At 42.8% G+C, this 15,184-nt stretch overlaps 1 protein-coding gene across 2 annotated transcripts; it reads right to left on the reverse strand.

The window, feature by feature from the left end:
* Window positions 1-751: 751 nt before the first annotated feature.
* On the reverse strand, window positions 752-12,942 carry PCDH18 (protocadherin 18). 2 transcript variants are annotated; one of them, XM_037126150.2, is made up of 4 exons: window positions 10,025-12,942; window positions 9,156-9,244; window positions 8,898-9,061; window positions 752-1,891 (listed from the first exon to the last, which is right to left on the reverse strand). In XM_037126150.2, the coding sequence occupies exons 1-4, from the start codon at window positions 12,509-12,511 to the stop codon at window positions 1,227-1,229; spliced, it is 3,405 nt and encodes a 1,134-aa protein (XP_036982045.2). In that variant the 5' UTR covers window positions 12,512-12,942; the 3' UTR covers window positions 752-1,226. The 2 variants fall into 2 exon arrangements, with proteins under 2 accessions (XP_036982045.2, XP_036982046.2); XM_037126151.2 differs by having other exon boundaries at window positions 9,156-9,241; window positions 10,025-12,941.
* Between the last annotated feature and the right edge of the window lie 2,242 nt (window positions 12,943-15,184).

A 15,184-nucleotide genomic window follows, 5' to 3' on the forward strand; every position in this document is an offset into this window, starting at 1 on the left:
TAGAAATAACATTAATAGAGAAGCTTGGTCATAAATGAGAACAGTCGGAATAACGACCTTCTTACCAAAGCATTCCACACAGAGAGATAACAGCACAATAAATAAAGGATTTGACATTTGTCACACAACAAATAAAACAGAATTGCAATAGCAAAAATGCAATTTTATAAATGTTCTTAGACTAAATATAAAAGCAAATATATGAAATCATGCACTGGAGACAAAAGCTAAACGTGAATACTTATAGCAAAAAAAAAAAAAACCAACATTGCGAAGATTAAAAAAAGGTTCAAGTATTGTGAGAGGAGAGGGGAAGGTTCAAACAGATCGGTTTCAGAATAAATCGATTATATTTACTACCCCAGGAGGGAAACCAACATAATTGTCTTTGTCCATTAATACTTCATGCTGCTGGAATACGCACTGTTACCCATTTACAGGACAGGTTCCATTTCCTCGGAGCACATCTCCTTTACAGGGATGGAATGAAGCTCTTTGTTTACCTTGATTATAAATAGACAATAATACTTCAGGAGAAATATTCTCAAGAACAGGCCAGTGTGACCTCCTGGAATAGCAGGGGACTGGGAGTTGGGGAAAAATGACTCTCGCCCTATTTTCATCGCTGACTGTGAAACAGACTGCCCAGCTCGGAAATAAAATTTCACCTCGTGTTTCAATTTTGCTGTAACAGCTGGATTAATTGAACTAGCAGAGAGCAGTACAAATAATAACAACAACAATAATAAAATAGTTTAACATTTTTATTGGTGCTTAATTTAAAAAGCATTGAAAAAAGTTGGATCCTTAGTAGAAGGAAGAATTCTATGATGCCTTAGAGGGGTTGTGCCTACAGCGTAACCCTTTCTCCCCAAAGCAGCTAATCTAAGCTGTGCCTTTGTGTGTTACCAGTGAATAGTAAGTACATCAGGATTGAACGGTGGCTACTTTCGACGTGACTAGGAAAGACGTGTTTGTCATGGGAGTAAAAAAATAAAATTTGTCTGTTAAATTACACATAAATATAAGGTACAAATGTATTTTTAAAATACAGATTAAAATAATCACACTTGCATTGTGTACATACGAAAATACAGTATTTAATATTCAATATACACAGACACATTTATGATAAATGCAACGATTTGGCAATGCCCGTTCTTTCGGGGGGTTCTCTGTCCCCTGTTTCCACACATATGGAAACAGAAGCGCTTTGCTCAAGTCCCCTAGCTCTGGCGCACGTCCTGGAGCAGCTTGTTGATCTCGGCCACCAGCTCGCTGGCGTCCATGAGTTCGTGCTTCCCGTCGTTGAGGTGGTTGAGCACATTGTCGAAATCATCCTCCTCGTAGTTTTCGGGGATCTCCTCCATGGCCGGCAGCCACTTGGCCGAGGGCTGCACGCCCGGGTGGGCGCCCAGGGCGGGCGCGGGGCTGGCCGCGGGGTTCTGGAAGTGGGTGCTGGCCGCCCAGGCCGCCACGCCCGGCGGGTAGCCCGCGGCCTTGGCCGGCACAGGTCCCTTCCTGCGCTCCAGCGAGTTGGCCCGATCCGTCTCGCTGGCCTCCGCGAAGGTGTCCAGGGACGGGGGCAGGAGGCGCTGGAACACGCTGCTCATTTCCGAGAGCAGCGAGGACGTGCTTTTGTCCCCCGCGTCCTCCTCGTTGGGGGAGTCCTTCCCAAAGGTGGAAAAACTCTTCTTCTTCTCGCCGGCATCCGCGGGCTGGGCCTCGTCCTCCAGGCTGGGGTGCGGGTGCTGCTGCTGCGGCTGTGCCGGGAACTCCTCCCCGGGGATGAACATGTTGCTCCGGTAGTCGGACGGCGAGGGCAGCGGCGGCATCCAGCACTGGTCCGAGTGCCCCAGCACCCTGCACTCCTCCGTGCACAGCCTCATGGCTGCGCGCGGGGAAACAAGGGGTTCCTGGTTACACGGGGCACGACTCAGGGGATGGGGGCAAGGCATTTTATTAAAAAAATAAATAAACATAGAATGAGACCGTTGAAACTACTATCCTGATACTAACCCATTAATGTACACATCTGATGAACCACAATTCTGGCTTTGATGTGACGGTTAGTTTTATGCATCCTGTATATCTGGTTTTTTCTTGTTCATCAAAAAAGGAGAGGAGGACTCAGGATTCTTACTTGTCAGGAATATAATTTCTGCTACTCAAGTAATGGCAAAGGGATTGGTAACTTAAACACGAGAATGACTGTAAAAGAGGTAAGGTGTGGGTAGGAAGATATTTGCTGAATATAAATTCTAAAAACACCGGAACAATAAGGAACAATAAGTGAAATCCATAACTCTATAATGCTACCAGATAATCCTTGAGTAATGCCTTTGAGTAACTTTCCAGACAGTGGGGTCTATCTGACCTACTTTATTTTTAATGGAAGCATTGAGAATATAATAAGCTTTCAGGTCATTGTACTTCTTAATCTCTCTTAAAGGTATTCTGGGTTATTTATGGACTTGTTATTTAAAATAGCAATGTAGATTATCCTCAACTACCAGGCATCTGTAGTTACTCTGTTAAGAAGTCTTCTTTTTAAAGATTTGAAATTCAAATAGATGGAAAAACATCAAAAGATGAAGAACATGAAAAACCCATTCTTTCAGTTGTTATGGTGCTTTTATTGTGCTGTGAGTGGCCACACTCATAGAAATAATAGATGATATGAGAAAAGCAGAAAACTAAAGAGGAAAAGCTCTAAATTTGGGAACACAGTACCTAAACTACATAACAACCAGGAAATGTGAAGATATAAATTATACTCCAAAAATCATCCATCTCTCCCAGTGACAATTAGGTCTCTAATTTCATAATTTTCATTTTAGAGCAAATCACAGAAGACATAAAATTTAAAGGAATTATATTTTCATGACAACTGGATTGATACAGCCATACCTACATATTTAGAGCTGATTCTATAGATCTGGCTGCTTAGGCAAGATTTCTCTTTCTATGAAGTTATTGCTAAAAAGAATGACTTTCGAACAAGGCCAAATCCCCTGTCAGAGGAGGCAAGTTGTCTATTGGGTATAATGCTGCATCCTTAGCACCAGGTGAAAGTGTCTGCAGAGAACTGGCCTTCATGCATGTTTGCTTCTTTTTTTAAAGATTTTATTTATTTATTTTTAGAGAAGGGAAGGGAAGGAGAAAGAGACGGAGAGAAACAGCAATGTGTGGTTGCCTCTCGCATGCCCCCAACCGGGACCTGGCCTGCAACCCAGGCACGTGTCCTGCCTGGGAATCGAAATGGCGACCCTTTGGTTCACAGGCCCGTGCTCAATCCACTGGGCCACACCAGCCAGGCCATGTATGTTTTCTAATCATCATGGAAATGCAACTCAGAACCGCAGTGAGATATCACCTCAAAGCTGTCAGGATGGCTGTTACAAAGAACAAAAAATAACACATGTTGAGAAGGATGAGAAGAAATTCAACCCTCATACACTGTGTTGCAAATACAAAATGGGTGGAGCCACGATGGAAAACAGAATGAAGTTTTCTCAAAAAATTAAAAACAGAACTGACATGTGATCCAGCAGCCTCACTTCTGGATATTTATCCAGAAGAATGAGAGCAAGTATTGTGAGTGGGGAAAAAAACTCTGATTGTAGAAAAGCTAAAAATACAAAGCAGGTAGAGAAAATAGAGAGAGAGTGTGAATACTGATTCCGCAAGAATCACTGTGGGGTAGGAGAAAGCGGGCGAGCATGGAGAATCCTTGTGTCATGGAGAAAGGTTAAGTTTAAATGAGGAAGGATGATTTCAGAGTAAAGGTAAGCTTGGATGTGCTGACGTCATGCATTATTATAACTTGGAAATGCCAACTATTGTTCATCAATTGCTGTGGACAAAACCAAAAGGAGTTGAAAGTAACTGGAATGCCTCAATAGCCCTGAGGTTTTCTAACCAGTGAAGTAACTATCAAAGTGACAATGAATTTTTTTCTTAATTGCCCAAGTCTCTGAAAATGGAAAGGTGACCTATCTCTGTTGTCTTTCTCATGTCCTGTTACAGGGAAGGGTAATGGGCCGGTGACATCTTTTGTTTATTTTCTGGCCTTTTTAACTCTGTGGGAATGACTTAACTGTTTGATTGACTTTTTATTTTAATGTTTAGGGATATTAACCTTAGAGGAGAAATGTTAGGGGGGGAGAAATAAATAGGCTTCTGAGAATCCTGAGCATGACCAAATTTCTAGAGCTGTAGATAGAATGAACATGTAACCAAAAATACAATCTGTGTGATCACAATGATAATTCACATTCAGAAGTCATGTTGGTCATAGGGACTGTTTAAACAGGGAATGCTATTTTACAATGTCACAATAAATAAATGGGACTTCGACTCTAAAATAAGAACACAAAAATAGAAAAATCCAGAATATAAGAAAAATTGAAAAGGGAACACTCATGGACAGAGGGGTGGCAAAAAATAATGCTATGGAAGCACATGATACAGAAGAGGGCATTTCTCCATTCATTTCATTGACATTTTCAATCTTTTCTCTGGAGACTCAGCTATGTGCAACATTTTTAGTGCACGCCTGCGTCAGTGCCACAGAGGTTCCACACCACATCCCACGTACGTGGAGCTTGTTGGCAAGTGCTGCAAGTGGCCCATCCCTCCGTCCCTCCTAGAAAACACCGCCAGGTTCTTTCCCCTGGGGAGGGGGGATGTGAGGGAGACAGAGAACTCTTCTTTTCCACTACATGACTATCAATTCTGTTACCATCCTCTATGAATCTTACAGGCAGGGCAGGAAGCTAGCATGAAATATTAGAAGAAAAACGTGTGCCTAACTTCTGCCACGCCAGTAGTTAATGAGAGATCAAACGGATGTGTTGGAAGAGCCTCTCACATATGAAGTGTTCTGACAGCTCCCTGCCCTCAAATGGCTTCAGATCGAGTTCTGAGTCAAGGGTAGCAAATGAGGCCATATACCCGGTTAGAGTGCCAATATATGATGCTGAGAGCATGTAAGGAAAGAGAAGAATAGTGAACTTGGAGGCTGAAGTCCTTAAAGAGAAACCTGAAACTAGATGAATAGGATTTAAATAGACCCAGTGAAAAGAAGCCAGGTGGTTTTTGTGGTTTTTTTGGTTTTGTTTTTATTTTTTTAGGTAGAAAAGCACATGAGCAAAGAATTGGTATGTTATATGAAGAGGTGGCCCAGTCTATCACAGAAGACACAAAAAGCCAAAATTGGGCCCTGGCTGATGTAGCTCAGTGGACTGAGCAAAGGCCTGCAAACCAGAGGATCACAGTTCAGTTCCCAGTCAGGGCACATGCCTGGGTTGCAGGCCAGTTCCCAGCAGGGGATGCACTAGAGGCAACCATACATTGATGTTTCTCTCCCTCCCCTCTAAAGATAAATAAATAAATAAAAATTACTTATTAAAAAAAAAGCCAAAACTGAGAATTCATAAGCTAGGAGTCAATTTCATTGGCCTCAGAATGCCAAGATGTATAGGTTTCATCGGGTGTCGCTGGGCAACAAGTCAGTTATTGATTGATTTTAAATTTAAAAAATGCACATTAAGATGTTATGAAAAGTTGTTCAAACGCTATAAAAGATTTAGCAAAGGGAGAAGCTACTAGAGAGAGGATATTATCAGTTCATATGCTTGCAAAGTAAAACCAGCCATGGAAGAAGGATCGGAACCAGGATACCGGCGTGAGAATGAAGAATGCAGAATGAAAGAGGAATGTTTGAATTAAATCATCACTGAGGACAGTCTGATGAAAAGTGGGAGGAGCTGGGCCGGGAAGGAGCATCTCAAGAAACAAACTCAAAAGCCTGTATGTTGCAAATCACGCTGGCACAGCCAGCAGCCTGGGAAAACAGGGATCATGCAGGAGTAGATGTGCTTCAAAGGTGCGTGAGTACAGGGGAAAGTATGCTAACAAACACAGGCTGACGGACAAAAATGCGTGTGACTGTGCTGCTCAGCATGCAGGCTGTGTCTATGGGAGTTAATAGAACGAATGACCAGAAGTGACCCAGTGGGCAGGCAGTGCAACATAACATAATCTATATTCGATCACAGTTTAATGCAGAAAAACAGTTGGAATAAGACACTCAAGGCCCTAAAAACATGCGTGCTTTCAAAAACTGTACTGATTTCTGTTAATGGCATTTACCTATAGACTTCATTTTTGTCCTACGTGGGGTATGTCCTGGGAATATAAGTTTTCAAAGCATGACTTTTATACCCAAATGTGCTGGCAGAAGCTGCCAGGGTGAAGAATTAACCAGAAAACTGGTGAAGTATCATCGGAATGATGACTATAATTAAAGGATAATTATATCTGTGTAAATACTCCATATGCACATTTTGTTCTATCCTAGCCAAACATGAGTAAAGCTTAACATATTTTATGGGTCATTGGTGATACTCTGGTGCTCTGTGCCTGCCAAGTCCTTCCCACCACACCCCACAGGGAGGCAGGTCACTAGTCAGACAGAAACGCATCTGCTCCACTACAACCTGTTGTCACACGACGCCACACGCCAACAACGAGCTCCCCCCACACACCGGCAAGTGTGACTGTACAACTATGGACTTGTTTCTTAAAGGCGGTCTATATATTAACTAGTATTATTAATGATAAGGTAAAGTGAGCCTCTAACTTTAAAAAGAAACGTGACTTGGAAGAGGTCTAAACTCATTCACCAAACAAGACTCACTAAAATCTAGACTTTATGTCTCACCATCGTGTCCCCAATGTCCTTATTCTTTAACATTTATTTTAACTTTAATTTTTAACTCAAGCACCAGAGAACTCTCCTGCCCTGAACACATATATCTAGTGTTGGTAACTTCGAAAATACAAGGAAGAGTGAAAAGAGAAGTCTTGATCTTTTCTTAAGAGTTAGACCATGATTAGCTACTAGAATTAAACTTCAGAACCAAAAGGACTTTAGGCGATATCTAGGCCCACAAATTGCAAGGCAATGTAAATAGGGGTAGTTCTTCTCTTTTCAACTGGGCTACCAAGTTAAAACTTCAGTGACTAGACTTCATATAATTAGAAAAAACACGTAATGAAATATTGACATTGCGCCCATGAAGCAATTTTTCTGTTTTATAAAATAATGTCATTTGGGAAGTCAGGTTGTTCCAAACTGGAGCCCAGTATTCAAAACTAGAGCTCTGTCCGTGTTACAAAATAATAGGAATCCAGCCATTTTATTCATACACACACACACACTCATTTCATGGATAAAAATAATAAAACTGATTCTCTTTCAGCCAGTTGTCTAAAGCCATATGTATCCCACAGCTTTCCAGAGCTTTCTCTCTAAACTGGCTGAGGAAATCTATGAATTCAAAACTAAAACCAAACGAAACACACAAAGGCACCATGGATGACCCAGCCAACCCTGCCTCTCATGTTTATATGGCCCTTCGAGTAACAAGAAGCCCTTCCTGCCAGAAATGCGGTATCTACCAGTGTAAACACAATTAAATAAGGAGCATTTAACAGTGTCATGGAGAGTAGTAAGACTCTAAAACAAAGAATAAACATGCCTCTCAACCTACTTTTTAAAACCATGCAACCACCTGTGACTTCAGATCATTACTCTTGATCGAAGAGTATTGATGAGTATGGGAGTGGCTCAAATCTCACCTCTCACATGGACAAGTTGCCTATTTTGGACGCATTTTAAACCTTTAGAAGCTTCAGTTTCTATATATCTCACCACTGTTCCCACTACCACCCACTACTACCTCACACGCCCATCCCTGGGAGAAGGACAGCAAGTGCAGAACACCTCTCGGGCCTGGAGCAACAACCACTGGGACGTTGCTGACAGCCAGTACTGTGACTGCGACGACCAACACTAGTCCTGCGGCGGCTACTGCCCCCACCTCGCCTACAGCTAAGAGAGTCAGTTTCTGTTCACTGACTTCTCCTGAATTTCTGTGGCCCTCTGAAGCTCCCTCATGTCTAGTTCCAAAACCCTCTTCCTGATCTGTATTTAGAAAGCAGATGTTTGATGGACTCAGACGGGTAATATTGTTTTCTTCCACCTTTCATTTACTGAACAACAGTCACTAGATCAACATACAGTAGAATTTAGAAACATAAATAGCCAAAGGAACATTATGTGTTCCTAAGAGTTGATTTCATGTTATAGTCTTTAGTCACAGGGTCACTTCAATGGTGCAGTCAGTATTTTGCACAGCTGGTTCAGGGATTTTCTCCTGCACAGTTAAAGAGAAGGGATTCTAAGGAAAAAGTGCCTCATAACTTATTAGGATCCCCTACATCCAGCTGTATCCTCATGAATTCCTCTCCTGGACTCTGTTTCTCTTCTACTCTACTGCAGACATAAAATGAAAGGTGGCAAAAAAATGCTCTGTGCAAACCACCTACAAAGATGTGTTCTCTCTCCTATTTTTAGTGGTTAAAGTATACCATTTCCTAGTGTATTTTAAGCTCTGCTTCTGCGAGTTGGTCTCCATCACAGGAAATGTGTCCTCCAAATTATAGTCCAGCTCACCACCAAGCACCAAACAGGCTGCTGAGTGAAAAGAGCCACCCAGTAATTTTATGAAGAGTTGCTCAGGAGTGTCCCGGGGCCCCACAGCACAGGACGGTTCCAGGAGGAAAGGAGTGTGGTTTCCTCCCCTCCTCTGCCCACTCCTTTCTCCCTGGCTTGTTAAACTCTCATGCTTACTTCTTCTCTACCAACTGCTTAACAGGAATTCTAAGAAAACAACTGCAAAGTGTTTCAGGCCATGTTCATTGTTAATAGTGTGAAGATTACAGAGACTTAGCACAGAGGACAAGAGCATAGGAGCTGGGGGAAACCGTTCACTTCACCGGTGTAACAGATCTGAACAATAAGGATGCATCTATCACTCCCCCCTTACCTGCCGGGATTCTTCCATCTGTCAGAAACAGGTCGCTGAATCCTTCGCCCAGCAGCCTGTCTATTGGAGAGTCTCGCCCTAAATCATAATCACTGTCTCCTGCTTCACTGTCACCACGGCCACTGTCTTTCAAGCTAAATTTGTCCATGTCTTGAAGGGCATATCTAGAAAGATAAATCAGGGAATGTATGTAGAGCTTTTATTCTTTAGCATCCATGTAACTTGAGATGTAATAAGCAACACAAGAGTAATTCATACCTATAGCTCCTAGAATATTTGTTTCCTCGAAAACTTGGCCTTGGCTGATATTGCCCCTGGTGAAGCATTGAAAGAAGCTGAGAGACCTGCTGGAAAGCAAAGAGACAGAACTGATTCCTGGAAACAAAGCCCCCAGTCCTCCCGAGCTGTTGGCAAGGAAAAATGAGGACCATGCTCTCTGTTTTTTCAAGGCTCAGCTCTGTGCTGAGCTGTGGCAGCCCCTGCAGCTGGCCACCCAGGCCAGTGAATGCACACCAGAGAGACCTGAGCAGTCTTACACAGCTGAGGGGTTTTTTCCTTTTTGAAAGGGGACTCCTTTATAAATAACAGGTTGATTTCCTTTATTTTATAGTTCAGATGAATGTGATCGGTTATAAAAACACATAGAAAATGCTCTAAAATACAACATGCTAACACATGTACTAAAAATAACATCAGAAAAATTTTCAAAGCTGAACAAATAACATGCATTGACATAGGATTCTGGAGACCAGAGGGGTTTTGTTTGTTTGTTTGGGCTTTTTTTTTTTTTTTAAGTACCGACCAGACCTTTGACCATATTGCAAACCCCTTCATTTTTGGCTCCCAGTATCTTAATCTGGGAAGTATGGGGATTCTAATCAGATAGTCCTTTGAAAGCTTCACATTTATTTTCCAATATTCTCCATAGTACATGCAAGTAAATTCTTTAAGAAAAACTTAACACAGTATGCTCAGGCCTGCATACTTGCTACATATACACAATGTAACTTGCACCTTACTTTATTTGCATATTCTTAGTACTGTTACTTCTTAATTGCAAAACGGGCCCTTAACACAACTTCTGAGCAGCTACTCTGTGAGGGAAGTGGTGCAGTGCATGATCTTACCTCAACTGCAGGAGTGGCATGGGTGAGCTCTAACGAGAAATTCTCTGGCACGTGGTTCGATGAGATTGTCACCAAGCTGTTGAGGGACTGGTGGCTGTTGTGACTCTGCCGGCTGCCCATCTGCCCTCTTTCTAAGGTGGGAGATGAAGACGGAGATGACCTGTGATGCGATCGGATGGGGAGAGTGCCGTTTAGGGTAGGCACCAACGTAATGTCTCCCTTGTGAATCTGCCGGGACGGTCTTTTGGGGTGGTGCTGGTACGTGGACTCCGCTACCCTGCAGTTGTAGGACCTCGTGTCTTTCTTGTCTCGGTTACACCGAGTTGCAAACAGCACCATAATAACCAGCAACACTGCACAAATTGCTCCCAAGGAAATGATTATAATCATGGAGACATCCAGAGATTCTTGACTCACTGAGGTCATCGCCGTGCTGGTCACTGGCTCTGCGGAGTCAAAGACCACACATTTCAGAAGGACTTTGGTATGCAGCTGGGGATTGCCTTTGTCCTGGATGATGACTGAGAGCTCCCATTCTGTGTGGGGAGCAGACTCCATGCTCACATTGGTGTGGATGTCACATGACCGTGGATCAATGACAAACATATTATCCTCATTACCTGCTACTATGGAGCAGCTGAGTTCAGCATTTGCGCCAGAGTCTCTGTCAATTGCCCTTATTCTGGTGACATGGAAGCCACTGTCAGCCCCTTTGGGGATGGAGATTTCTGCAGTATTATTGCGCAGTGCAGGCCCTATGACCACAGGGACATTGTCATTTTCATCAATGATAGTAAGCACAACTGTAGTATTGCTTACAAGTTGCTTCGGACTTCCTCCATCTCTTGCTTCAACCACAAAAGTTATCTGACTCACTTCTTCATGATCAAAGATTCTGAGGGCATAGATGTGTCCATTCGATGGGTCAATGGTAACATAGGTAGTTATGGAACTTCCCAGGATAAAACTCTCCAAAATAGTATATGTAACTTGCCCATTTTCTCCATCATCAGGATCTGTGGCCGTAACCGCAGTGATAAATGCCCCCGGCGAGTTATTCTCTGAGATTGCTAACTCATACCGACTTCTCTGGAAGTAAGGAGGATTGTCATTTATATCACTGATTTGAACAGTAAAATGCTTTACTGTGGAGAGACTGGGTGTCCCCTTGTCCTCAGCAATCACAGTCAAACTGTATTCAGATCTTTTTTCTCTATCCAGTGTGGCATTTGTCAGGATCAAATAGTTGTTTTCATAGCTCTGCTGAAGTTTAAAGTGACCATGTCCATGAAGCTTACAAACTACTTCCCCATTCAGCCCAGAGTCTTTGTCTTGAACCCTGACCAAAGCAACAAATGAATCAACAGGATCCCCTTCAAAAATATAAGATATTTCCTCTTTCCCAGGGTACATGAGATTTATGCTAATTTCAGGTTTATTGTCATTAACATCCACCACCTTAATTATAATTTTGCAATGAGCTGGGATTGAATTTGGTCCCATATCTTGAGCCTGAATGTCAATCTCATAGGATTTAGTGATTTCATAATCCACTTGCTTGAAAAGAGTCAAATGTCCTCTCTCTGAATCAATTTTAAAAGTCTCTATAATTTTGGGAGACACATGACTGCTGAAGGAATACACAATTTTCCCATTGGCGCCCTCATCTGGATCCGTGGCATTCAGATCTAGGAGCAAAGTGCCAACAGGGGAGTTTTCTAAGAGTTGTATTATGTAAGACGGCTGCTCGAAAACCGGGCTGTTGTCATTGGAATCAGAAATGCTGATTTTCAGTATGGATGAGCCAGACCTCTGAGGCACCCCCATGTCTGAGGCAGTGAGCCGGAGCTCATAGCTGGACTTCAGTTCCCGGTCCAGCTCCCTGACCACTATCAGTTCTGCATACTTGGCTCCATCAGTCCTGGTCCGAACCTCAATATTAAAAAAATCATTGGCAGAGAGAGAGTACGTGTGGAGGGAATTTTCCCCAACATCTGGATCAAATGCACTGTCCAGAGGGATCCGAGTCCCAACCGCTGCACTCTCTGAGATCTCGATGGGAATTAGAGATCTTGAAAACTGGGGGGCATTGTCATTAATATCCAGCACCTCGACTTCAATATGGAAAAGCTGCAGATGCTCAGTGGGCAGAGTGATCACATCAAACTCTATGGAACAGTTCAAGTTTTTCTGGCACAGCTGCTCCCGGTCAATTTTCGCCCCTATGCTGATTTCCCCATTATCCTCGTTCACTACGAGGAGAGGAGAATTTCCCCTCTGCATGGCTCGGAAACGCACAGTGGAAGGATAAGGTAGCTTCACTAAAACATCAGCCACATCCTCTGATAGTCTTGCAATTACCGATCCAACCCTCTGCTCCTCGTAAATCCTGTATTTCAAATTCTTGCCCAAGACATCGGAGTTGAAAGATACCACCAGGAGTGCAAAAACAAATCTAAAGTGCATCTTAGCATTCGTTTGGTACATCGGTCGGTTTATGAGGTTCCTCTCACAAAGCAACTTAAAACAGCAAAGCAATTCCCCCAACTTCCTTTGGCAACTTAAAGCTAGGCTACATTTGGTACTTGAAACTTGAAAGCGCCTCTTAATAACACAGCAGCAATTAACAGTTCGCAAACTTTTGTTTTATACACACCGTGTCACGACTTCCAGCTATCGTCGGCATGGAGTCCAACAACCCTCGCCTTTCCTTGGCTGTCTGTCCGCTTTGCAGGCAGAATCTGCTTGTCACCGCCGCGGTTCCCCCTGCCTGTCGTCGTAATCCATCCAGGGCAGGGTCTGCAGCGGATCCTTCCCCAGCGATTCTCGCTCCCTTTCTCTGCTCGGCTGCAGACTAAACACCCGTGATTGCTGCTGACTCCAGTCTAAAATCTGTACAACTTCACTTCAACTCAGACAAAGCGCTCTGGCCCGGCGTGTGTTGAACGGCTTCCAGCCAATCAGCGTGCTTCCAAATCAAAAGCTGATGGAGTCCCCAAAGCGAGGGCGGGCGACGGAGGAGGGAGGGGGACCCAGAGGAGGAAGACGGGGCTGGGGGCGCGGGAGAGAGCAGAGGGTGGGAAGCAGCCCCAGGACTGCACTTCCCCTCGCCCTCCCCACCCCTCCTCCCCACCCCCCCTGCATTCACTTTCTCTGAGCGTGCCACGACAAAGGGGAGACAAATTACAGAAGAAAAAACTTTAAATCAACTTCTGGTCGCTTGTATTTATATGGCATTTTAAATTGTTCTGGTTTTCTTAATTGCCCTTTCTACTTCCACAAACATGTAATCATCTTGTTTTTCATAGTCTTTAAGTACTGGTTTAACTTAAAATGCCTCTAAGTGCATGTTGTTGGTGGAGGGATTTAATAAAATTTGAAAACTTGCTTCTAATTATGCTTCTCAGACTGCCTCCTTCCCCTCCCCCTCTGTAAATCCCGGGTCTTCCCCCCCTGAGAGCACAAGCACATTTACTTGGGGCTGTGTTTCAAGGGGCCGAACCAGTGAAGATGTTTCATTCTCTGCTTCTCTTTCATCTTTATTCTTTGAAGATAAGAAAGGGGTTATATTTTACTCTTGATTCTCTTAATTAGCAAGATTTAAAGGAACACCTGAGGATTTAAACTAATCAACAGTATACCTCACATCACTTCTTTCTTTGAGTTTGGGCAAAATTGACTATACTGTTTCTTTGTCCTGTACTTAAAAAAAAAAAAATCCTGTTATCTTGGAGAAAGAGCATTTCATATGTTAGCAAGCCAATTTCCTCCAAGAGTACTATGTAATCTATCCATGGTAAGTCTTCCCAGTGAATACTGGGGGAACACAGACTCAGTAGTTCACAAGACAGGTTGTTATAATATCTGTATTATTTATGAAGACGCTTTTCAGATATGTATTTTAAAACCCCAAGGCTTGTTTGCATTGCAGAATAAAATGCCTGAGCTGCACATTGCATTTCGTGTGCATCCAAATGCTAGGAAATGTCACGGGAGGCAGTACTCTATCCAGGTCACAGGGACTGACTGATATGGCATTCTTATTTGAAAATATGATTATTTATGATGTTCTTCCTGCTCTGCAATTCCTTTTAAGTTTATCACCGCGGCTCTATTCTCACTGCTTTTTTTCCCCCTCCATCCCTCTTGCATTATTCCTCAGCTGTCTCCATCCACTTGCGTATCTGCTGGTTCACATAATCTCACTGTCACTTTTTCCCATTTATTTTCTCCCACTCTCTATTTTGCCCCCCAGAAACGAATTTAAAAAAAAGCAATTTTCTGATTTTTCCACTTTGCTTACTCTCAGCAGAGCTCAACTAAAGTCAGTAAGAAGGTTCTTTCCAGAAAGGAAAGCAGAAGAGCCTCAGTAGGAGCTCTCCTTCTTTTGAGGCATTCAGAGGCATTTTATAAGCCATTGTCTTTCTCCCCCCTCCAGAAGCCAGTGCTGTGTGGCAAATTGTGCAGAATAGAAATGCCTATAATGAATGTATTTAGTACTGGGTCACGCTGATGAACATTCTGCCCCGTGAATAACACTGTTTTGCAAGTTTGTAGCCCTTTCAAATTGCAACCCCCCACACCCTATAGGCAAACCAGGAAAGCTACCCCAAGCAACTGGGACTTTAAAACTCATAGCCATCTGGCCTAGATCACTAACAATCTGAGCCAATAATTATATCAATTCAGGCTTTCGGGAACCCCTTTGGAAACACCAAAAGAGCAAAGAAAGGAATTAGTGACTATTCAAAGTTGGGGTGAGACTTCAAAGGTAATCTAATTCCACTTGTTCTAGGAGAGTTTTCTTCGTGGATTTGATGTCTACTCCCCCAAAATGGACTTGATTACCTTCATGCAGAGGACATTTTCCTAATGCTCAAAAAGTAAAAATAGTCTAAATTTTTTTATTTCTGACAGTGAGCATGAAAAGAATTAGTCAATGTGAAAGAGCTTCTGATGATCTTACTGAAATATTTAAAGTAGATTGTAAGTTGATATATAGTCATAAAGAATGTTTTTCTATGAGTAAAAGTCTTTGAAGAACTTGAAGTCTTTTTATGGAGGGTGGCATGTTTCACTTATGATGTCACGCTCGTCAAATATCATTTCGTTTTTACCTTGCCGACCTCTCCCTGAAAAATTACCTATGCCTACTTGATA

The sequence above is a fragment of the Artibeus jamaicensis genome, unplaced genomic scaffold (genome assembly GCF_021234435.1).
Source record: "Artibeus jamaicensis isolate MK-2021 breed Jamaican fruit bat unplaced genomic scaffold, CSHL_Jam_final scaffold_537, whole genome shotgun sequence".
In the NCBI taxonomy this organism is placed as follows: domain Eukaryota; kingdom Metazoa; phylum Chordata; class Mammalia; order Chiroptera; family Phyllostomidae; genus Artibeus; species Artibeus jamaicensis.